At 40.2% G+C, this 26,691-nt stretch overlaps 1 protein-coding gene across 1 annotated transcript in view; it reads left to right on the top strand.

Moving 5' to 3' along the window:
• The window catches only part of galnt9 (polypeptide N-acetylgalactosaminyltransferase 9), a 103,711-nt gene that overhangs the window by 17,754 nt on the left and 59,266 nt on the right, over positions 1 to 26,691 (top strand). The window contains exons 3-4 of the mRNA XM_061037597.1: positions 10,055 to 10,221; positions 20,245 to 20,419. Of these exons, the coding sequence (XP_060893580.1) occupies positions 10,055 to 10,221; positions 20,245 to 20,419 (342 nt within the window). The remainder of the gene's footprint in view (positions 1 to 10,054; positions 10,222 to 20,244; positions 20,420 to 26,691) is intronic.

Raw genomic sequence — 26,691 nt, 5'->3', positions numbered from 1 at the left:
AACCTGTTAACAGTGACCAGTGTAACAAAATCTTCTCGGATATCTTTTTTGGCTTTAGCTATTCTTGGAAATATGCTGTCGTCTCCAGAGGTTATAGTGTCTTTTGAGATTTGTTTTCTCATAACTTCCAGTTTTAATTAGATTTTTTTTGCATGTGTTTAAATCCAAGTGATAATCCATTTGGTGTTAAAAGCTTGAATAACATTTCAGTTTAGTTTTGTTAAATCTTACAGAACAAGCACACAAGCTAGCAGGGCTACCAAAAAGCAGCCTGCAGCACTGACACCATCAGCTGTCTCCTTCTGTCACAAGACTCTCGGCTGTGTGATGAATGGTTCCCCCAGAGTCTCCCTCTTCACACGCCACCATCCTGTTTAATACTTGTCATCTTTGTCTTCTGTCTTCTTCCCTAACTCAGCCTAATCTTTCCTCCACACTTCTGTCAATGCATTACAGTCATTCTAGTCACAGAGCATCTCAGGGCTTCTGCCTTGGTGATTCATACAAAAGAAAATGGCTTTAGACACGCCTAATCCCGACATGAAAGACCGAGAATAAGACCATGGTGACATCTGAAGAGCTCTGTAATAATGTTACAATAAAAGAAATCTTGAATTGCTTTATTTTCAATGAAAGAGACCCAGTGGACACGCAGCAAGCGGCCTTAATGGTCCTTTTCAAATAACTTTTAGATTTATAAAGTGAACCACGGCTGTGATGGATGATGGGTGGGTGGTGGGTGGTGGGGGTGATTGGGGTGGTAATCAGCGCCGCCAGTGGCGTTCGTATCACATAGTGTCAAAGAACAATGGTGACGGGCGGAGACACTGGGAGCAAATCTGACGGCCAAGAGAAGTTTCTGAGGGCTTTAGTGGGATAACAATTCATTTCATCTGCGCCGCTTTGTTCTGAGCTCTTTTTCACACCCCCCAAAAATTAGACAAGAGTGGAATATGAGGGGAAGAGGAGGTGGCGGGGGAGAAAAAAGGAACTTGCTAATTAATAAAGTCAGCGGAGAGCGCCTCTGGAATGGAAGGACTTAAGGAAATTCCTCCCTTTTTAATAAACTGGTTCAACAAAAAATTGGACGGAAGACAAAAAAGAGAAGTGAGTGCCGGGGTGTTTGGAAAGTGTTGACTTGACTTTCATGTGCATATGTGGATGTACTTTCCTGGGTTGGGATTGCAGATTTGTCTTCATTCTTCTTTATTTTGACATACATAAAGCAGTATGATTAAGACTTTGTACATTGTGTTGTGTAGCTCCATGGAAGTCAATACACTGCCAAGTTCAAACAGTTTCTGTTGCTTTCTGTGTGTTACGTCACCGGAGCAGCTCTTTGAAGAACAAGACAAACATCAAAAGACCAGCAGTGTTCCCAGAAAGAAACTGATTTCACCATGCTTTTACTGCAAGCACTGTTATGGCACTATAGAGGACTTTTAGGGTTCTTTTTTGTCTAATGAACTCTGTTGTTTTTTGATCTGGAGGTTTAGTTCATTAAAGCTGTCGGTCTTACTCTGGCCGGCACTAAACACCCAGAAAAGGTGGGTTGATTTCCAGGGGAACTCTGATGGAGTTTTTCTGTGGAAAGAATGTCATGAGGTAAGACTAGAGACTAACAGAGAGACACCTGTATGAAAGAAACCTATAAATCCATGAAAATCCCTTTTGTTACCATGGCAACATGTATGTTGTTCAGTAGTGGTGGCAATCCTTGATCCATCAGAATATAAAAAGCTGTTAAAAACAGGAAGGTTGTGCTTGCTTGGCTACTTATTGGGTTTTGGCCATTCCTCATTTAAGTGATGAAATTACAAAATAGAAATTATCCTCTTGTACTATAATTGAAAAAATATATTTTTTCCCGTTTCTACTGTTCAGTATTCATTCAGGGTGATTCCTAGGCTAATAGTGCTCATAATCAGTCATAGCTTGTTATATATACTGTTGATATAAACTGTATCTAAGAAGTGATAGTTGCCATGTTTTAGACTGGATTCCTATTAGGACATAGCTTAAACGTGCATTACTTCCAAAAGCCAGCAGGGGGCGACTGCATTCATTCCGAAACAGAACTCAGATTGTATGAAAGCAGATTGGAAAGACAAACAACTTTTCACTCACTCAATTAACTTTGTAAACATTTTCCTAATTGGTTTATGGGCTTAATGACTAGTTTCAAATATGATTTCACACAACATGATGTTAGTGTTATCATTATGGTCATCTATATAGTAAACTTTGGGTTTTCAAAATAATCCAAGACAGTGATGTCCAAAATGTTGAACTTGAGGTTGCAAAAGAGTGATTAACAAACTAATGAGTGATGTCAGGGTGGCTTCCTCCACTTTTTGTTTACAGTCTGTGCTTGAGGACTAGACAAGACAAATCTACATTAAAGGTTAGGTGAAGTGACCATGACCAGTTTGGGTTTCATTGCATCCCTGGTTGCCAGAAATGTCCAATAGATGAGACAGCCTGTAAAACCAGTTTGAACATAAAATCAAAGACATATATTTTCCTTTTGTCTTGACTAAACAAACTGTTGAAGCCATCTCAGTCTTCCTGCTGCCTTCTGCACTAGGTCTCTGTCTCGCACACTATTTAAGACTGTTACATATTTCTGATTTCTAATTCTCATTCTGTAATGATGTCCTGCAGGCGAAAGGTGACTGCAGCACTGCAGAAGTAAGGTTAAATGCTGGAACTGGGCACCTCTTCTCTAATGGGCTTTTAATTGAACAGGAGTCATTGAGCCAAGGACTTTGATGACTACGGGCAAGCTGAGTGTGTCCGCCATGACTGAACGATCTGCACATTCTCAAGACTTCTTCCTTCAAATCTGCCTGTGTGCTGCAAAACTGCTTTATAATAATTACAGCCTCGATTGTCTCTCGCACAAAAACCTGTAATCCCTTTTTACAGCTCACCGGCTTGTATCTCTCTCTATTGCCCTTCACTTCTGCCAGTGACATTCCCAACTCAGGTACCTGGGGACGTTAGCAGGCTCTTCATTATGGTCCCTGCCATTCACTGTCCTTGGGAAGATTGGGTACAACAACAGCTAATCTGGCTGTGGAGAGAACAGCAATACAAACAGACAAGCTGCTAAGGTTACTGATATCTGCAAAACAAACAAAACTGTGTGAGTTATTACTCATAAAAAGAAAATGCATTTTGAGACACAAACCAGCTTTTTACCCTCAGTTCCCTTACTACTGGGTCCCTAACAACTGCTTTTTAAGAATCTACATTTTATTTTATCCCTTTTTTTACAATGTGAATAATAATTCTGCAATATACTGTATAACAATGTACCCTTTTAACACTAATAGTGGTGCACTTGTAGTTTCCAAACTTTATCCAGAGCTTTTACTTTATCTTCTTGAACCCCAAGATATTGCCACAACTTTTTATTGAAGGTTGCTTGAATATTAGACTGCCTGTAAAACTGCCTGAGAAGCACACTTTATTTCTTACATGACACCTTACCTATTATTGGCATTGATTTCTGTACAGGAGTGACAACCCGCTCCATTTAGTCCCACTGTCTAAGTAGGCAAGTACTTGCTGTTCGGCACTGCGAAAGCTTAATTCCATGCACTGTTATCAATCACATCCATTACCGCGGCCCGCATGCATGTGACAGCAGAGGTAATAAAAGGAAAACTGAAGCACAGAGAGTGTTTATGATGAAGCACGGTGCGTTTGTCTACCTATACTTTAAGCCCTGCTCTTGCGCTCTTCTCATAAGAAAAAAGGCACAAGTGTTTTGATTGATAACCTCTCTACTGTATCATTCCAGTCCTTCCCCATGCATTTATGCGCTCCCTCAGTAACTCCTTTGTTCCCTCTCACAGCTCTCTCTATTGCCTCTCTCAATCAGCCCTGCCAGGTCTATAAATACAATGACAAATCTGGCACCGAGTTTGAAGGGGGGACTTTTTGCAGCGCTGTGCTCCATAGGCACGACATGGAAACTGTGCAAAACAAAGTAAATGTATATTTCACTCCTGTTCTGTTATACAGTCAGTGGAAAGGCTGAGCTTAATGAATGTAACCAGAGTAATATGTTGGAAATGTCAGAGGGGGTAAGGCAGCAGAGTTGAGATGTGGTGTGAGGCTGGATTTCAGTGTCCAGATCCTAAAGTGATATTGTAGTTCCATTGCCCTACTTACTGGATCCAATTTAGGGCATCGCTCAGCCTTAAATTTGTACCTGTCTGCAGCAGCGGGGAAGCCTAGTAAAGCCGTAACGAGATGAGCGATCGACTCATCTGTTTGTAATGGGCCCGAGCTCGCAGGACAGCGCTCATAATTTGACCCGGAACCAGCTTTGACAGAAACAGAGCGCCAGATTAAGATGTATTCCCATCACACCTCCCCGTTTTCCTCCTCCTCCTCCTCCTCCTCCTCCTCCTCCACCTCCTCCTGCAGCCTGAAGACCAGGCCTGCTCCCACTGACTTTTTCCCAACAAGCCGCTCTTATTTGCTGTGAAATTTTGCATTAACCTCGAGTAACCTGCACACCAAAAGCAACTTTCCAATCCGCGAGCACTCCTCTCAAACAGATAATCGTTTTCCTTGTCATTTCTCTGTCCGGCCCCCTTCCATCCAAGAGATAAACTCTAGCACTGGAAAGAGCAACAATTTGCAGCAGGAGCTCCTGCACCGCGGAGACCTTATGATCCCATTCTGCAGTATCAGACATTTAGGAGATGAGGTAACCTGTTTCTTTAGACTCTCTCTCTGGCTATTACCCTCCCACAGTCACACACACACACAGGGCGAACGCTTCTTGGGAAAAGGGTATCAACTCTGCTTCCATACAGTGTTGAATCTTACAAATATTTTGAGAAAAAATGAATCACATCATCAGCAAAGTGACGATACGGAAGGAGGTGTGATTGGGAATAAATGAATATAAAACCTCTTACAGTAAGGGATGAGACAACCTATTTTCTTTACAGTAAAGGTTTTTATGTTACCAATAAACATTAAATACTGCACAAACCTAAATTAGACCAACTAGGCCGATAAAAAAGGTCAACTCCATATAACTGTACATTACAAGACAAAAGACAAGGTGTAATCTAAAGAAACAGATCAAGCATAAGGGACAGAAGAGAACACATAGGGTGGTTTGGACAAAACAACAAGTGAAGCTAAATACAGAGCAAATCCCCCCTATTTCATATGAGGAGTTGGTCCCCTCCATGGGATTGCATCAGCATATAAGTGTTCACAGCACTTGGCCACACCTTTTGTTCAAACCAGGAAGTTCCATCCCCCCAACAGCCATGTAATTCAAAAGCAAAGATGTAATGATTAATTTAACACAAATGTGTTTAATCTTACACTGTAAAAATGTGTGCGCTTCATTTAAACTCATTCTGATTCAAACTAAGTGTGTCATTTGTTTGAGTGGTTGACTGCACGTTAAATGAGAAGGCGTTGGTGGGAGACTATAAGCTGAGAGTTTTGGTGGAGGTGATATTTCCCATGAGCAGCTGTGGCCATCACAGCAGAGCAAACTTTGGTCAATACTCAGGAAGTAGATTTGATGCCATGACAATCATATACAGAGTGCCTGAACAAAAAGGTAGATTTACAAATGCAATGACTAGCTGGTGATCGTCTGTAGAGCATTCAAAGCTAACTAGCTGACTGATGTAGAGACAACTAATTATGGTCCAATTACATATTGTTTATGGATCAATTGTCTTTTCCAGTCTCTCTTAATTTGTCCAGAAGATTCCAGAACAAGTACGTACCCTTTAAAAAAACAGCTGCATTTCCCTTGGGCATCAGTATGCAATGGTAGACAAGTTTGAGTTTGGATTTAATTATTATTAAAAAGCAACCAGCTATATTTTCAAGGTATTAATTTAAGTTTGGACATTGATGTGACAGGTGAACCTTGGTGTTATTAGACAGATGTGCAAAAAATTGCGAGTAGTTTTATAGAACTCTCTTTTACTGACATTTTGTGTCATGATATGCAAAGCATTTACCATATAATTTCCCAAGCAAATGAGATACCATCTGTTCTGTCATCCTACATAATTAGTAGTTTCTCTCTTGCCAGTTCCTATTGTTGAAAGGTGAGAATCTGTAAACACATGCCTGTCACACACACGTATACTCACACACACGATGGCTGTGAGGACGAGGAGGCTTCCATTGGGTGTAGAGAGGGGGATGTAACTTCAGCGGCATGCTGGGAACCATCTGCTGTGTGGCCGTCTCCCTGTGGCCTGACCCCGTGAACGCTGCTGACTCAAGCTGACACCCAGGTTCACCGGGGCATCAGGCGCCAGGAGAGTTCAGATGGTACACAGCATGATGGAAGAGGTGCAAACCTGCTGCCTTTGAACAAAACATTGGAGCATTTTCACACCCAATTTTTGTCTGTAGAACCAAAACCAAAAAGTTTTATATCTGAAAATAAAACTTCAATTTGGGGTTTGGGGAGGTACTGTCAAAACCAGTGTTACACTTAGGCTGAGGAATATGAGGGCTCATTTCTTTCCCCCTTATTTCTCATTCAGTATCATGAGGCAGTTCTTTATTATAACATCCTTGCCCTGTGTAAGAAACAATTTCAGCCTCACTAGCTGCCTCTGTCACATGGAATAATCGCTGATACCAGCTGACACTGATACAATCTGACAAATCTATATAGAGTCTCAAGAATACTTGAAGCACTAAGGGCATTTCACCTGACAAATGCAATAAGTATCCTCACTGTCTTTATCACCGATTTGCCTTGATGTTCAGTGAAAGACTTTGGGGGATTAACAGCTCTTTCTGAAGCACATAGATTTGTTTACACTCCCACTGATTCATGTCAATTTGATATTCCCGTACAGAACAACACTACAAGTGTTTCATAACAGCCCAAATGTGTTGTAAATAATTCAGCCACAACAATTACAATAGCCACCTCATTATCCCTACATAATGAGTCAGCACTGCTGAATAAGAAATGTGAAAACACGGAGAAACAAAGGCAGAGGAGAGTGAAATGTGTTTGTCAGCTCTTGCGTTCGGAGCATAATTGGAGCAGAGAGGAGATGCACTAGATTTTGTCAGTGTGTGTGTGTGTGTGTGTGTGTGTGTGTGTGTGTTTTCACAGTTGCCATAGGAATCAGCAAAGTGCTTCTGTCCAGTCTACTCTGTTACTGCTCACTTCAAAGCCACAATATGTCTGAGATCAAATTCAGCATTTTTCTGGAAATGACGGGAAGTTTGACTGACATGAGATTTTATCAATCGATCGATCATTCAATCAATCTATCAATCAATCTTTATTTGTATAGCGCCAATTCATAACAAATGTTATCTCGAGACACTTTACAAAAAGAGCAGGTAAAAGGCCTTACTCTTTTTTTTATTATTTACTAAGACCCGACATGAATCCATCATGAGCACTAAACAACATTTAGCAAAGTGACAGTGGCAAGGACAAACGTCCTTTAACAGAAACCTCGAGCAAAACCAGACTCATGATGAGCAGACATCTTCTGAGACTATGCTGGGTTTGGAAAGTGGGATGGATAATCAGAGCATCATCAATGAATGAGACAGATTTATACCTACAATGTCAGTAATAACGGTAAAATGATGTGTCGTATTAGCAGCAACAGTAAGTAGGATAATAGACAGGTCAGTCTAATATTAACATTAGAAACTGTAAAGGTGATGAAACAGGGAGGACTGATTGTTATTATTTAAAAAGGGCGAAGTTGAGCAGCTTTAAGATACACTTTAATATTTATAATAATGATACTCATATTAATAGTTGTTGCGCTAACATTGACTTCATTCATCGTTGAGACTGAGTGTGTGAGGGAACATAGATCAAGTAAATGTTGTCCTTATTTTTTTGCATGGCTTATTGTACAGTTTTAATCAATTGAAATAAGACTTTATTATTCAGCCAGTGTAACGGGACATTCATCCAGCACTTTAAACCTTTAACTGTAAAAAGAAGGGGGGATTATTTATAAGATCAAGATGATGCTGTATTAAAGAGAACTCAGAACTACAGATTAAGATCATAAACTCAGAGTTAAATGTTATGGTAAATGTTAAATCCACTGAGAATGCAGGCTATAGGCACCATTGGTTTGATGATGGTGGGGCTCATTTTTAAAAGGAATGTGGTCACTCTTAGACTTGAAGAGGGGATTCTTACATGTTTTTGATTTTTTTATTGTCTGTCAGGAGAGTCAGCAGAGGTTTAGCCTTTTCTTTACCAGCCACATCATTTCTGTGTAAATGGTTTCCCATATCGGTTGAGGATGAACTCAGTGTGGCTTTTGGCTGGCTGGAAGCTAATCCATTCAGCACTCTAACAGGATTTGGCATCTCTGTTTGACCATTAGTAACAGATAAATAATGTGGCTGTGGCTGACATAAAAGTTTTCCAGATTTTTGGTCAAAATTTCACATACTATGGTTTATGATCAAATACCTTAAAAGCTTCAGCCCTGGCTGTATACTGCTTTAACACTAATTCGCAATTATTAGAATGCTTACACGTTAAACTTAGATTGTAAACATTTTTTAACTTGAACTTTTTTTTAAAAAGTTTTACCTGGTACCATTAGTGTTAGCAGCAATCTTCAAACACATGACTGTGCTTAATGCTAATACTAATGGCTATATACTTCTGGTCTTATTATTTGGTGCTTCATATCTCTGGTTGACAACACTGGAAATATATCCAGATTACTTGAAACCAGGATATGAGAAAACATACAAACAAATAACTGGATTAGAAAGTCATGAACATTGAAAAGACACAAGGTTATTTTTTATAACCAGAAGTATGCAGTGTGCTATCAAATGTTACCTGGTAATCTGTCAGACTGTGGAAAAAATGCTTACTTTTCTGTGGCACCCTGGAGAAAACTATCCAACTTTTTCCCCCCAGCATACAGTTTCTGTATGGAAGCTGTACCTGCAGAAGTATTCTCTGTACAATACAGAACATCTATCCTTTGAGCTGCAGCTTTACCATCAAATGGACGAGGGCCTTTATATGATTTCTTAGAAGAGAGATATTTTTTGTCTTGTTGGTTTTGTGAACTGAAGAAAAAGTTTTCCAGGATACATCCATTTGTTTTGGGAGAGGAGGAAAGACAGCTTGCACTCAGAGAATACGCTGGGAATGTGACACTTAATGTTTCACAAGAGTTTTACTACGTACAAAACTACAAGAAACTTTGAGACTGACTCTATCGACTTGAACTTTTAAGGTGAACTTTTCAACTTTCAAAGCAGGTTTAACTAATCAAGTGAATTATGTCTGCATCCCGTTAACCACAGGTGTGCTTTCAGGGCCTTGCTAATGCACTTGCTCACTGTCACACTAAAGTGGAACGGAGACATCGTCAAGCTTTGTAGTTACACCTGTGTTTGTTTTACTAGTTCAAAGCCCTATACACTCAGACGAGGTGAAATTGATTAGACCGTAAAGACACACAATTAAAAAGCAAAATGACCAAAGTTATTCGTAAAATCTTATAAAGAGGCACCCATACTCACAATAACAACACATATTTAGGCTTTATTCTTGTCCAGCCAACTGACCGTGGTCCATTTTCAACATAACCACGAGCAATGAAAAGCACAAAAGGTAAACATTAAAATAATCTACTCACTCCCCGAGTCCCTGTCGCTCCTCTCCTTGTTGATTCTAATAAAGCTGAAGCTGGTCAGGAGCTAAACCGGTATATGCAGCATCCTTCCTTGAGTATAATGTTTTGGGACAGAACACTTTTTCAATTAGAAAGTAATGAATGTGATAGCTGAGCAGGCGAATAGGGAGACACCATTGTCAATATATTTTTTATTCATCACTAAATGCATAGGAGCCTCTAATGAGAGCTGCCTTAATTTGTCAAAACATACAGAACCACCAGGCTAGTAAAAGGGATTGGGCCTTAAATTGGGATGGGCTTCTATTAGAAGTTTTACGGTATATGCAAATGCTTTCAGGTAGTTGTAACACTGGCTAATGTTCTTGATTTTCTCTTTACAGGTGTAAGGCGCTGACGTACCCAGAAGACCTTCCTCAGATCTCCGTGGTCTTCATCTTTGTGAACGAGGCTCTGTCAGTGATCCTGCGCTCCGTCCACAGTGTGGTCAACCACACACCAGGACACATGCTCAAGGAGATCATCCTGGTGGATGACAACAGTGACAGTGGTGAGACTTTTTACAGCTTCTAAATTAGGATGAAAGCTTTATTTTCATAACTTGATGGCTGGCAAGAAGATCGCTGTGGAGGTTTGATCAAATATCGCTCTGAATGTTCCCTTTTTCGCAACACGTTTGCTTGTTTCTTGCTTATCTGCTGCACATACATTAAATCACGGAACCTGTAGAAGGTGCAGTAAATCATTGTCTGATGCTGTGGGTTTGCTTATTCAGCCCAGACAGTCGCCCTATTTATCATGCTTTGTCTCCGGTGGTGGAATGTAAACTAAGGCGTCATCCACAAATGAGTGCGTGGGATGTTTTTGGACTCCTGCCAGAGAAGTCAGTCTTTGTGTGCTTTTGATGCTATCGATACATTGCTGCTGGCCTGTGTTGGTTTGCATGTTTTTTTGACACAGTTTTCAGATGTTTCTGTGCGTGTTTGGTTTCGTGAGTAAGAGCTGAAAGGATAGGGAACCCCTGAGGGTGGACTCTTCAACACTAGGTTTAAAAATAGCTCCAAAACTGAGGAAAGAGGAGGGATGGGATTTGCCTCGTCTTTTTCTGAACAACGGTCTCCATTGCAAAATGGGGAAATGCTTTGGTTTCCTCCACGCCATGACGATCACAGCAGCTAATGACGCTCGGTTCCAGGCTCCAACAGCTTTCTTGTTTGGAGGCGGAGGGACAATGAACTAGATTTCAGTCGACACTTGGCCCTCCTTCACTTGGCACAGAGTATCAGGCCTCCCTCCTGCAGGCTGGCAGTGGAGAAAGGAGCATGAATAACATACTGAGAGAAGGCCAAGCAGGAGTCACCACTGGCACATACTGACTCTGTAACTGCTCCCTATTAAACATAGAGCGTAAAGAGCCAGTGACCAGACAGAGGCTGACCCCTCCTCTCATTGCATCAGTGTGCAGCACACATCTGACTGAAGTGTAATCCTTAAATAGATATTTGAAGGACAAGCCTTTTTCACTGCCATTTTTCTGAAATTATTAAATTTAATTTGATTGAACCTCTCCTTGATCTCATTAGGTTTTATTACTCTTAGGCCCTGTGTCCACCTAGCGTTTTTTTTCTGAGCACCAGTGTCTTTTTAAAATAGTTTTCAATGAGGAGAGAGCGCTCAAGGTTACAATCTTTCAACCTTTCAGAAAGGCACTATTGACTACACCGGCGCTCTTTTCCAAATGTATGATATTCACCGTACTTTTGCAGAATACGGATTGTATCTTGTACCCACATCCTCTTTGCTCCATGTCTGCTGGGGTAAAATCTCCTCAGAAACCTAGAGAAGAGAGAGACAAATTAAACTACTAGCTGGAGAAAACAGTGTAGCATTCAGCTGCGAGAGCCTGATATCTATTTCCCTCAAGAATTCACTGAACTGCCTGTACAATAACTCCAAATGAATGCTAATGTTGAACAGTTGTAAGGATAATATGTGTGCTGCATCTGTACTGTAGATATGCAGCTCTTTGCTGAAATGTTTAGAAAATAAAGGTGGTAGTGAGACAATGCTGTATTAACAACGGCCAAAAATAATAGTCAATGGAAGAGTTTTTAAATTGACAAGAAGAAAAGCACTAAATGTTAATGAACTAATAAACAATATAACAAAATGAATTTGACTTGAAGGATCAAAATGTAAGATACCTACTGAATTAAATCATAAAATGACCTTACTATATCATCAGACATTTAGGAAACATGCTGTGTGGAAGTGTTGGCTTCTCTGACATCAACCAATCATATTTTGTATGTCTGTATTTGTTTTAACCAGAGAAGGTAGGCCCACACGGCCGTTTTAGATGCCCCTTGTTTTGCCAGATATGAGACCAGTTATCACTTCAAACCAAAAGGTGTTTCAGCGATGGAAGCGGACAAGCAAATTGATTCTACCTAACTTAAAAAGCCTCTGCATTTTCTAATAAGCTCCAAACCTAGATACGTGGTAAACCTAGAATAAATATTGGAGAGGCTTTTGAAAAATCGCGAGGTTAGAACGCAGAAAGGTTTCAAGACCGATGCAGAGGTGGCTAAACACTGAAGCTTCAGTGTCCGCGACATACCTACATGAGTAGCTCTAACTAGTTTTCAATTTGGACTGCACCCATACTCACAATAACAACACATATTTAGGCTTTATTCTTGTCCAGCCAACTGACCGTGGTCCATTTTCAACATAACCACGAGCAATGAAAAGCACAAAAGGTAAACATAAAAATAATCTACTCACTCCCCGAGTCCCTGTCGCTCCTCTCCTTGTTGATTCTAATAAAGCTGAAGCTGGTCAGGAGCTAAACCGGTATATGTAGCATCCTTCCTTGAGTATAATGTTTTGGGACAGAACACTTTTTCAATTAGAAAGTAATGAATGTGATAGCTGAGCAGGCGAATAGATACATAACTGCTTTAAACACATAACTGCTTTAAACTGTTTCAGATGCTTCTGTTGTGTTTTGAATTGAGTAACCACATGGCATCACACGGCTGTCTGATTTTCTGATGTTAAAATAACAAATCTGCATACCATTGCTAACTAATTGGACCCTTGAGATTTTAACAGCTTTCCAATGTGACACTTCAGTAAAGGAATCTAATCAGTACTGTTTCAATAAAGTTGTCTCCAGCCAGAGATGTAACAATATGAACTGATGATCAGCATTTGTCTCTATGTCTTTAAAAGCAGTGCTAACTAATTAAAGAGCTGATCTGTCATTGATCTGTAAACTGAGCTGTAAAGCATCACAGTCTGATGTACCAGGCAACATAGCATATTTTAGATTTTTTTTTAATAAAACAAAACACCCAATTAATGTCTAATACTACCTAAGTAGAGGGGAACTTATATACTAACCAATGATGATGCAAAAAAACTGTTCACATAACACACAAGGCTCAATATTGATTACTTTTTAGAACGTGTACATGTCACACAACCCCATATTTATTCTTTTCACTAATTTTCATCCAGATAATCACCTCCAAAAAAATTGAAGTCACCTTCATGCTAATGAAAGAAGTAGTTTCAAAAACTTTACGTTGCCCTGAGAGAACATTGTCATGGAAATATTTTAAAGCTTTTGCCATGAATAATATTTTATCATGCACAAATAAGAATATCTGATTCACATACTTTATCTGCACATATGATGATTTTCTATGGCACTTTCAAAAAGGCATAAATCATAGGTGGCCCTGCGAGCAGATAGGGTGTCATATAATGATGACGAGGTGAGTGACGATGCAAACACCCAGGTTGTTCTGGCATTTTAAACGTGTAGTGCTCAAAATGTGCTACCTACCTTTGTTTTTCTGTTGGGAGTTGCTTCCCCAAATTTCAGAAGCAGAGAGTCGCATTAGTGAGGAAGGAAATTGTTTGTATGAAGTATAAGGATAAGGTCTGATATTTAATGTTTTCCATTGAAACAGTGTTGATTGTAATGACTTGATATGATCATTTGATGATATGATCATTTGACTTTTTTTGTGTCCCACAATGGTACAATGTTGCCTGAGAGCAACAGCTGGATATGAAACGTGTCATACATAAAAAAAAAAAACTAGATAAATAAGCTTGTTAAAGTGTTTGGTAAAATAAATTAATGTTTTAAAAAATCAAACATCTTTTTTTCAGCATGAAAATATCAAATATTCAATTTGTCCGTTAAGGCACCATGTTGCCTCCAGGCAACAAACTATTAAGAAATAAATTAATTTAAAGATAACAGAAATCTTTATTGATATTGTTATAATGCCCAATATTAAGTAGGAAAAACACCACCATTTTTTCCCCTCATTGATTTCATAATGCATACCATAGAGGGTTAACATTAGCATGCTGTGTGCACTCCACTGACATCTAGTCCCGGCTATAGATGCTTCAGTGTCTACCTGCCTTGCCGTATTCAGGTCATTGCACACTTGCATATTCTTCTGTATGTTAAGGTAAAGATTATTTGTGCAGATGTGTGAGCTGATTCTTTGGAGCCGCTGTGCACGGACATTGGAAAAATTTAAATGCAGACTGACTATTTGACCTTTTCGGGATGGCTCTGTTTGGTCCCTCCCATTGAAACAAGGCTCAGTGAGATGAGTGGAGGGACGGGCACACTCACTCCTGGTGTGATAATAAATTACACACAGGAAGCATGTTTGCCTACTAGCGGCGACACATTTCCATTGCTGGAACAGCCAGTGACTTTACTGGTGGCTGAGAGGTTCATTCACAACACTGGCTCCAGCATTAAATCTACATTTCCATTGATGATCTTTTGCTGTGCGCATAGCGGGCTCGACGACTCAAATTCATTGTTGTTCCCCATATTAGCAGCAAGGAAAGGCTTAATGAGCCCTACAGGATTCAATCGCAGTAAATACCACCACCAAATTGACAACATAATGATCCATATAATGAAACCAGGAGACTGAGGACCAGCTGAGTACAGCTTGTAATATTAATTTAAAGTGGGGCTGAAATAATTTAAACATTGCATATATTCACACAGAGTCACGCTTGTGAGCTGAGAGTTTCTCATTTTAATGTAGGAAATTTGTTATCTACATTGTGACTATTGAAGTGAAAGCTTATACAATATTTACAATATTTATACAATGATCTTCATTTTGATCTTCAGTTTGTTCAGTTAAGGCTCATTGCTCAAAGAATGAAAATAATCCTGTTCAATCAGCCCTACGTTTTGATGTAAAGCTTCTGTGAGACACTTTCCATGTGCTTTGATTTTGGCAATCTCGAAGGACAAATTAGTGCCTCCATTTACTGATTTCAGTACATGTGTAAGTAGTGATTTAAAGCCTTGTGTGTAATGTGAGCTATATGTTGTAGCATGTACAAATGATTTGTGATGAATTTTCAAAGTTTTAAAATGATTACGGCTGCTGTAGCACTTACATTAGTATTAGCTCACAAAGTCAGAGGGCAATGGACCAGATCTGGATGCAAAGTTTGCTTATATTTTTGCGTAGGAAGGTAGATTTTCTGCTTGAATAAAACCAAGAAGTGCCTGAAGCTTCTCTGCTCATCTCCTAGTTAATGAGTAATAGTGTGTCTTAGTTGCACTCTAATTGAAACACTTAATCGCCTCTCACTCTGTTAAACTTCTCATTCAGATTTCAGGATCTAATTGCAGTCACAAAGCAGTGTATCTTGTGTTTACCTCTCAGTACAATTAACAAGCAATATAATCAATGTATTGACAGCAAAAAGGAGAGGGGCAGGAAAAGCTTAGTTAGTATATCTCCCGTACAGTGGCAGCAGGAGGATTAAAGTTCATAGCATGCATAAGAACCATTCAAGCCCATTTAGTGCGCCTTTATCTTCTTTTTTACCACGCTCACATACGCAATCACACACTAGCAAAAAATGACCACCAGCTCAATATAGATGTTGGGAGCAGCAATGTGCTGCAGTAATATATATACTGTGAAAGCTATTCAAGGGGAACATGGTGTTAATGCCAGTATTGAGCTTGAAACTAGCCTGCAACATGTTTAGTTTGACAGAGTCGGACGCCCTCCTAGCTCATCAGGCGTAATAAAGCTGATATCACCTGGAGAAGCTGAGGTAGCCCATATGGTGGATGTTTGCTGCTGTGTGTTGAAAATATTGGACTCTTCTGGGCTTTGAAAACGGTATATGAAGAGGATATCTGCGATTTTTGATTGCTCCTGGACTTCATCATGGACTAGGTGGCTGCTGTATTCTGTCGTATTACAAATGCTATAATGATAGAGAAAACAACTCGCTCAACTCCCTTTCAACGTAAAACAACTGGGTGCTGAATCCCATAAAATGTTCAAACAAGAAATACAATCAGAACAGCACTCCAAAATTGTATTTTAATTGCCACACGAATGCTTCTTCAGCCTGCAACAGGCAATTTTTAAATAGCCTGTTAAACTGTCAAAATGGCCATAAACCTTTTTCCAAGGAAATTAAACAAAGTGTAAGGAAGAGCTGAAAAACCAGAGGCAAAACAATCTATGAAAACAATTCTTCATTTATCTGTCATCAATCAATTTTGTCAGAGCTGAAATGACGTAGATGTAACAATGTTAAGATCAAGTTAAGGGTGGAGGAGTGCTCATACTGAAGCAAAGTGTTTGGATGTGATTCCTGAGAAGCTGGTGTGCCCAGACAAGGAGTATCATTTTACTTTTCCCTTGGATTTTTCTGAATACTTAATTAACACATTACTCGTGATGAGGCAGTTTACTGGGTAACTTCACTAGTCTGTTTCAGATCGATCAAAGGGATCAATTTCAGACCTGTTTCTGTATCAGTGTCTCAGACAAGTCCATAAATCCCCGTTCAGAAAAATGTGGACTGAGGTTTGTGCTGCAGAAGTAAATCTCTGTTATCCGAGGGAGATCATTTTACTCCACCAGACAACAAAACAACACTGACAGGTGTTCTTAAGCCGATCTGACTGGATGGGGAACAAAGAAAATCCTGCATCTTATTTTTAATAACAGGTATGCTGCTAGATAGTGAGCACATGGGAGGCAGCAGGTGGGAATATAAGATTCAAGCTTTGCAGCATGTAAGTTAATTCTGAGTCTTTCCACGGTTTGAATAACCAAAAGCATTTTTAATACCTCTTCACCATCCATTCTTAACGCAGCCGAATCAATAATCTCTCATGTCTGCAGAGAAACTCATGGTTCTATCAGAGTCTACTCTGCATTCATTTTAAATTCATAGCATGATGGAGAGTTGTTTATCCTCTGCTATGTTGCTCTGCTAGTCCTTTAAAATGTATTCCCTGCTCCATAACTCTGCTCTCGTGGAAGCAGTCCAATGTTTTATTTGCCAGGTTCAGAGGGAAGCCCATAACTTTTCTCCTTCCTTGCGAAGCCCAGTAATTATTACACTCTAATAGCTTTTATCATATTGTAGCTGCAGTGTGGGAGGATGATGAAGGAGACTAGAAGCACAAGTTCAGAACCTTGAAGAGACAGAACCAAACTGAAAAAAGTATTAGGACCCTGAGCAACACAAGGCACATCCCAACAGAGCCTGATCTGAAGAAATCACAGTGAAGATGAATGTTTGATTCACTGATGACTTTACATGACATCTCTACTCATTTTTTTCTTTTTTTTGGGGGGGGGGGGGGGGGGGGGGGGGGGGCTTTTTTGTGCCTTTAATTGAGAGATAGGACATTGGATAGAGTCAGAAATCAGGGAGAGAGTAGGGTATTACCGGGAAAGGAGCCACAAGTGGGATTTGAACCTGGGTCACCCGCTTGGAGGAGCAAAGCCTCCATACATAGGGCACACGCACTAACCACTGAGCCACCAGCGCCCCATCTGTATTCAATTTTGTCTGTGTGTTTTATAGTCATTCTCTATATGTTTGACTTGCTGTATTTTTGATTTTTTTTAGCAGACAAAAGAAGAGCACATTAGTCCATTTGTTAGGGAGCCCCCTTTCCAGGCCTCAAGATTGACATTTTTGCCACAACCGTTTGACTTTTCTTTTAAGCTGAAGTGACCATATTTGGACGACAGAGTGGATACACATTCTTATCTCTCAGTCCTGGTTGACAGGGAACCAAAGCCACTCTTCATTTGCAGATAGCCACCCCCTTAGGTCGGGAAAACACTTTACGATTGTAAAAAGGTTGTGGTGAAATGTCATCTCAATCTTATTGAGTGAATCGTTTGTGAAGCGTCTGCTAAATGAATTGTAACTTTGAAGCAAGAGCAGTAGATCAATCCATGGTGGCCACTTTTGCCCTCCTGTACATTTCACGGCACACACCACTTGATTTGGCTGAAATCTGGCCAGACTTCAAATTCACAATCTGCCTAAAATTAAAGTCCTTTTCACACAACACCTGCCAAAGAGCCAATAAACACAGAACATGGTATTGAACAGTGATTAGCCAATCAAAAATATTGTTTTTAATTTTGACTGTTTTCTGAGTTTTTTCTCACCTTGAGACCCAGACTGGAGTTTCTTTAGATGAAGTATACCTATATCATCTCAGTGCATACATATCTGCTTATTAATTCAGAACCTGTGAGTTGCAAAAATGTTTCCCCCAAAAGTGTAATGGTTTCCCTTTGTTGTCTAAGTAGTTGTTCTGTTCTGTGTGTGTGTACAGGTTTTGATTGTATGCAAGTCAACATCCCATTTGGAGAGCAGAGTGTAACGGTTGTGATGCAATTATTGAACCAACCAGCCATCATTTGACAGGGATTTATTTATTTTATACAGAAAAGCCTGCATGCAGGGGCAGCCAACAACAGCCACTGGGTTTCTGACAGTGAGAAATCACCTCATAATAGACAGTAGAGGATCATGTTCAACAGAGAGCACCATTAAAATGGACCACACATCTACAGACAGACGTTCCCATGACTCAGCAGTTGCTTTAATTTAGTGTCAAGTACTAAGGCCTGTTTACTTCAAGGGTCACTGCGTCTGAATTCACCCTCTCTCCCCTCAGCAGCCACAGCTTTATGTCAAGACCCTTAGCTAAAAAATATTCCAGACAACCCTCCTCTCTCTGCGTCTCCTCCGTCACACAGACAGAGGATTAGACCGGCTTTCTTTAACTTTCACCGTCTGATTTATGTTGTGAGGCAAAGGCAGGAGCTAGGTGTGGATGCTGTTCAGAGCCGGTGTGCCACAAGCATCCTTATTAATCTCTCCCTCAGAAAGTGGAATGCACAGCAGTAACCCAGAGGAGAAGCTCAAACAGCCATCCATCCTAAGACGAAAACACTGACAGCAATTTGTGCAAGTGGCTGTTTATCCCCGGCGAACTTTGTTTCTGTTGATGACAGTCAGCATCATCTGTGAGAGTAGGAGCAGGTGGAGAGATGTTATAATCCAGCTGGTATAAAGATGTCAGCACATGAATGCATTAGACAGTTTCTACACAGCAGCACTTACAGTAAACCTTGGAGACTGACTTAGAAAGACTGAATTACTGTTGGATTTAGTTTGGTTTATATTTAATCACTCAAAAGTCACCTTAGGAGCCAAAGAACAAAATATATTCTTACATATTATTAAAATCAAGAGCCCTCTGGTGATCTCTTACCTTTCCCATCATATTTGTATCCTTTTCATAACTTGTCTCACATTATCTTTTTCCTCTCACTATTTGGCGTTGACACCATGCACCAGGTTTTTGAGATTGACATTTGCTCAGGATATACTGTGGCAAAATATAAAAGACAGAATATTCAAGGTTGGAAAATCGATATTTTTGAAGTAGTTATCCATACTTAGGTGTGCTTAGTTGTTTAGTGTGGCTCCACAGTTTGGCAAAAGCTGTTCGCTAACCATCTGGCTAATCCCTGTTAGCCAGACTCATGGTGGTGTTGGAAGTTGGCTAGCCCAGTGAAAACAAATGACATGTAACTCCTGCTTACTCCACAACTGCCTTGGTTACATGTTATGTAGATTAATATTCAGTTTACATTACGCAACGGGTTCAACTGGAGATGTGTAAACATATTGCTTCTGCAAAAACAACTACAGGAGTGTTGTGTGCTATCTAGCTAACGTTAGGCTAGGTGTTGATGGTCAATACCTCCAAACCATAGACTAGCTGCAGGTTAAACATTTATATCTTGATTTTGTTTTTATACAAATGTCAAACACCCAATTTTTTTGTGTTGGTATCCAGGTGTTCAAGTAATTTATAGGCACCTGTAAAGGAGTTTACAGTAACTGTGTATGAAAAGCAGGATTACAAGCAATTTGACAAATTATTTTTGTTGTCGAAAAAGTCATGACCTAATCTGAAGGGACTATCAATGAAAAAAATGATTATATTTAAAAGCAAAACTAGTTCCCAACTTTTTTAACTTGGCTCAACTTCCCCTGCGGTCCTGGACTAAAGACTTAAAGTCAAGAATTCAACATTTAGATTGGTTAATCTTGGAAGCTCATTATCATTTGCAACAGCTGCCTGGTTAATGTCCTCACACTAATTTGGATGTCATTAAAAAAAGCTTCTCTCTGATCTACTCTCTTTCAGTGGAGTTGAAATTCAACCTGGACCAGTATGTGAACAAACGATACCCCGGTCTGGTGAAGATCGTGAGGAACAGCAAGCGGGAGGGCCTAATCCGAGCCAGGATACATGGCTGGAACGCCGCCACGGCTCCTGTCGTCGGCTTCTTTGATGCCCATGTTGAGTTCAACTCTGGCTGGTAAGAAAAGGTCATGTTCAACACGAGAGGGCCTGAGCTGTTTCTCTGTCCTTTCTCACCTTTGTGGTTTGCACTTTATGTTTTCACTAAAGAAGGATGTCATGTAGTATCATTATCGTCGAATTATGCAGCGTAGTTTGCCTTAAGCTTTTTGACATACTGCCAGCTATTTTCTGACTAAGGCAGCATTTTTCAGCAGTCTGACCCTCATTATAAGAGAGGGTTTGTCATTAATAAGCATTTCTCTCTTGCATCTCCCTTTGAAATCATGAGTAATGTGTTTTGGTTTGAACAGAATAAAAATACAACCGTATCCCAACCACACTGACCGACCAGCTAATACACACTTGTGATGAAAGGGAGTGAGCCAAACTCTGTGAAAGACGAGTGTAATTATAGCGGGACCTCAAATGTTGAGCATATGCACATTATTTTACCAGCGGGCTCTGGGCTTATTTTGTGATATGAAATTACTTCTGGGGGTCTCAGTCCAATGTCTGCTTGCAGCTTAAGTTTACCAGAAAACAAGTCACTCAAATGGATGTAATTGGCACCTAATTTGAACCTGTCATGCTGTCAGTGTTTGAAAAAGTAATGTTCCCCTGGTGGCAGGAAGGGGACAAGGAGGAATGAAGGGAGAAAGGAAGGATGAAGGAGGTTAAGCAGAGAGTACCCATCATTTCTTTGAAATGTCCCTGGATTCAGTGCTACAGTATCTTTCAGGCTAACTAGATGTTGTAAACACACACTACTACATTTTTTATATACAGACAGATACAAAGAGCACAAGCAAAGGGTTTTCCCCTAATTGGATATCTGAATTGATATGCCACAAACATATTGTTTCATCTGAGTCACAATTCAGTCGAGTCAAAACAAACACACAGAAACAAACTGGCCACCAGACCTTCATAACAGGCTAATAACAATCAGATTTGAAATCCTTTTAAAATGTCCAAGGGTCCAGCTACAGTTTGACTATGTTCACGCTAAAACAGGTTGGATCTTTTACACAGTGACCTCAGTCTGAAAAGCCAGGTTGAAATGTATACTACTTTGACGTCACTCTGGCGCAATATTCGTCACAGTTCTGCGCAAGTGGGATGAGACGGGAGCGAGAGTCACTCAAAAAACAAACAAGGAAGACAGCTGCAATGGAGGTAGTCAGTTGAGGAACAGTGAAGTAGACCATTATAAGATTAGACCTTAAGCATTTAGGGTGACACTTCTGTACAGACAGAACTTGAGGGGTCCTATTGGACAGTGGCCGCCTTGTTTACTTCCAAAACATAATGCTTTGTGTGACGTCTTTGTTGTTGTTCTTTGCACATGCAATAGCTGGGTCAATAACGCTGCAGTTTGGGAAGTGAAGGTAAAGAAAGCACAAGTGCGTACCAACATTAGCTAGCTAATGTTAGTTAACAATATAATCAGGATCACTGTCAGCCATCACTTTCACTCAGTGTTCTGGGGCAGTTAACAGTCAGAAGTATTTTAATGAAGTTAACACAATATTTCATGGCAGGATTAGGAGAAGTCTGTTCTATTGTTCCCTCAAGGGACAGCAGAGCGTCAAACAGCATTAATCCACAACCTCCTCTCCTCTGGGTTTCATTTTCTCTGATGGATTTCTGTAGAAGCACAACTTGTTCCCTCATCAGTTTGTGCATCACGTTGAACAACTGTCTTTTGTTTCAAAAATAAAAACAGGTTAAAATAAGGAGGTGGCAACTGAGAACAGCAACTTCTCCATAACGTGCAGCAGTAGGAAGCCTTTCTTGCCCCCCAGGTGGGCGATTCCTCAAGCGTGTGACGTCAAGTGAAAACTATGGATACCACCTCAATAATATTCAGGTCTGCAGTCTTTGTAGGCCCTGTTTTTCTCTCCAGATAGAATTTCACTGCATCAGCAGTGTGTTTGGGATCATTAGGATCATGCTGCAAAATGAAACCATTCCTAATCAGGCGCTTTCCAGAAAGGAAGGCATGGTGACAGCAAAGCTAATGGTGCCCTAAAGATGTTGCACAGTACTGTAAATACAGACATTTTAGTTAAATGAACTGAAACTAAAAATATACTGGATAAAAGATACCGCCATGCCTACATGTAATTCTAGTTACAAACAAGAAAACAGGGAACTAACATCTAAGATTAAGGAATATTTCATTCTCATTTTATTAACTGCTGTCTTTTTTAACGTCACTGTCTTTCTTTCTTTTCTTATGAAGACATGAACGCACCAAAGGTCAGGGTGAGCATTACCCAGCTACTTTTGAAAGAAAGATCGTCTACTCTGTATAAGTCAGCCATGTAACAGCACACACTGACCTCGTAACCCCTCAAAGCTGTGATACAATCTACCTTGATCATTGCGCCTTGGCACGTGTTTTTTGCAGCCTGTATCTAAACGTCAGGCCTGCAGGCTGTGCAAGGCGAGCTGCTCAGCCAACAAACAGCGCTCAGTGAGAAAGCTGCTCCATTGCCTGGGTGCAGTATTGACGATAACTGATACCCTGGTGGTTCCCTCATTTGTTTCCCCCCCCCATCTGTTCTCGCTCAAAAATAGACTTTGATGTCCTCGTATTTCCCATTCAACTCCTCGTCAGATCCATCCCATCACCCCCACCTCTCTTACATGCAGAGGCTGTGTCGTCACATTTTCCTTTGATTAGTTCACCTGCTGCTATCGTGTGAATTTTACACCTTTGTCTTGTTTGTCTCCGTCTTACACACAAACCCTCACCCACATACCCGCCAACATCTCCCTTTGATAACCAGCTGTTTTATTTATTTATATATATTTTTTGCTGCTTGAGATTTTCTTTTTGTGTAAGGTTTTATTTACAGGAGTCAATGGAAAGTAGAGCAGAATCCTTTCCTGTGATTTATTTCCAAGTACACGGTGGATAAAGAGATATAGCAATGGAGGAGATGAGAGGCGTCTTCTAGAAGCTTGTTTGTGTTGCTTAGATATCGTTTTTTTTGTGTGTCTGTAAATGTGTGCGTGCGTGCATTTTTGTATCTGCTGTATGTGTGCAAACATTCAGTGCTGCCGCTTTATTCAGATAAATTCACTCGTGGTATCTGCACTATCTGTTTGTTCCAATGGAAGAGGCCCTTCTATTTATCATAATATGATTATTCACCGTGGCACATATAGTGATAAGTGAGATGGATGGCTCCTCTAGATACCGTGGTGAGTCTCCCTCAATGACCTTGCACGCACACACACACACACACACACACACTTGCACACGCACACACACACTCTGCCTCTGCATGCATACTGAGCTGGAGACAATGCTGCCAGCTCTCAGCTGCACTGCTGTGATTCATTGGTGTGGCGTTTCCCGCGGGTGCTGTACATTTGCAGCTAAAATCTATTGCTGGTTCGCATTACTGTTAAAGAAAACATAATTGTATCATATTGCATGGCACAGTTGACATCTGTTTCCCATTACCTCATACTGTGTTGCTTTATGAGGAGTTCAGAAGGAGGAGACATGTTGGAAGCAGATTTCCATGGCTTTGCTCTGCCATTATATGAGGACATGAAACTGTTGCATGTCATGATTGTGGTATTGCATCAGCTAAATGTTCACAATTTGTCTCCACTAACAGCTTTATCCTTCTCAGCGACAATAGTTGTCCGTTTCCTCCAAACAGGAGTAGTTTCCCTCTGCTTCCGCTGAAAATAACCAGAATTAATGGCAGGAAAAGAGAGCATGTTGTAATTAGGAGCAACTGTATGTCGTGCCTGAATCCAGCAGCTGCAGAGGGGTGGCACAGGAAAATTGATATTTATTTGGTTTTTGAAGCCCCTTCACAGTAGCAATCTCAGGTTATTAACGATTAATGATTAGAAGTGCGAGGAGCTTCTCTCCCCGCTGAGTGTGTGCTGGAGATAAGATTGTCATTGCCAGGCAGTCGTAATGAAACACAAGCCTCGGAAAAGCAACACTTTGATGAATTTTGAATGCTCTGCTGCTGCTGCTGTGCGACCTCATAAGTTTGTCTAAGAATCAGACAAACTGCTGGAACTTAGAAATGTAGGAAACGGATAAAAACACCCCGCCTCCTGTAATTATGAAATATGTAATATTTGTCACATCCATATTTGATACGGGCTGCTTTGTTAATATCATTGCACTCAGGCTGCGTATTATGCCGTGCAGGTGTAACAGAGTTATAGTAAATGCAAAAGTAGAAACATTTCTGAGCTCTTGCAGACTAAGGAAATATTGTTTTAGTAAAAGTAAATAGTTTTTTTTTTTTTACACTTTCTGGCACTTGCTCAGAGGTCATATCTGTCTAGAGTCGCCAAAGACGGCTGCAGCCACGAGTGCTTCACGGAGCACAGGCCAGGCAGAACTCCAAAAGCTCAGAAAAGACAGATATTTATGCCCCCTTTACATTTGTATTTTATCAGTCCTGGTCTGAGCAAATGCATTAAGAAAGCGTGTGCAAACTAACCTCATAAGAACTTCTCCCCCCCCCCCGCTCATGCTCCTGCATACTGCTATCTACTTCAAAAAGCCCTGACGCCATGATGAATTAAAATTCTGCGCTGATACCTTTACTTTCTTTAGATCCTGCATTTTTAATGGCAGGAAGGAGACTGGCCACAATTAATATGAGCTCTACATACACACGTCTGAGCTTCTCTGTGAAGCTGCCAGGCAGGAGGACTGTGGACGGTCTCACATTTACAGATTTAATGCGCTTAAAAAATGGCTGGAGGCAGTGCAGGCTTAGATTCTTCTCAGAGACACATCACACACACACACACACACACACACACACACACACACACACACACTGTCTTACTCACATGATTCATACATAGCACACAGAGATGAGCACATTCAGAGTTTATATAAATATACATATGCAGGTCCTCAAAACAGTGCTAATTTGAGTCATTTAAATAACTGGTGATCAAAAACAGTTCACATGAAGGTGTTAAAACACTTTACACTTATTCAGAGTTGGCTGTTCTCAGCACTAGTTCACTTTTAGGAAATGCATTTCTCCAAGTAGCACTTTAAGCGTTATTGTTGTTGTCCAATTTAAGGGAGTTAGAAACAAATCTCTATAAAAATCTCTCAATTCAATACAATGAACAACGAGCTAACGATGCTTCTATAGGAGGAAAGTTATGGTTATTATCTCAAACCATGGCAATGCTTTCCCACAATACATATACATTATTATATCATGCCTATAATGTGAGTTGTTGTCGTTTTGCAGGTTACCACATCAAATGCTGATCGTTTGCACTTACTGACGTTGTTTTCTTTTTCCTAGATCCTTGCTTGTGTTGTACTTACTCTCTGATGTACGTCGCTTTGGATAAAAGCGTCTGCTAAGTAAATTGTCGACTTGTAATTGAAGCACCTGAGAAATAAATACGCCTTAAATTAGAATAGGAAAATATACGTCCAAAATGATCATCAACAGTGAAATATAAGACTTGAATTTAACCAAGATGTCAACATACTTTGCAGAGGGAGGTGGAGGTGTGAATGTGCAAGAAAGTCATCACAGTTGTAAATGTGTAATTACACTGTAGAGAGCTGTGCAAAATAATGCTGCTATCAGAGGCCTTTATGTGCAATACAGTGTACAGAGTTATGCACCGATGCATCCATTTAACATCAGTATCGGCAGATATTGTCCATGTTGACAGACATCGGTCCATCAGCAAATAATGTGGTATGAACCGATGTCAGAAGCCGCTGTTTATTTGTTGTGTAAAATCAAAAAATGCAGGAATCTAGTCTTTTTTCATTGGCTCTTTTCACTGACTTGTTTTCATAGTTAAACATGAGAGAAACATAAGGAGCCATTGTGGGAGTTTTCCACTCAAAGAAGTGATGAAACAAATATCGGTATCGGCAGCTATCGGCTAAATTGTTATTTCAAACATCGGTACCGTCATCAGTGCAAATCTATTAATCATGGGCTTCTTCTGTGATGTGCTCTCAATATAGCATTTGATTCTAAATAAGCATGAATACATCATTGCAGAATTGTAATAATACAACCTATAGGTTACATCCCTCACCTCCATGGTTTCTTTTAGCCCATCTCAAATGAACGTTGCCTTTGATTCAATAATATCTTAGTATATGTTCATAATCTTAGACATGATTGTTTTACTGAAGTATAAAACCATGATGTACTGTGTCGATTTGAATGATCTTTACTAACCTTAAACTTAACTTCAGCCAGCCCACTATGTGTAATTCATAGTTACCTAGCTCTCAGA

The sequence above is a fragment of the Labrus mixtus genome, chromosome 5 (assembly GCF_963584025.1).
Source record: "Labrus mixtus chromosome 5, fLabMix1.1, whole genome shotgun sequence".
Classification (NCBI taxonomy): Eukaryota; Metazoa; Chordata; class Actinopteri; order Labriformes; family Labridae; genus Labrus; species Labrus mixtus.
Note: the sequence above shows the minus strand (reverse complement) of the source record. Positions and strands in the feature narration are given on the sequence as shown.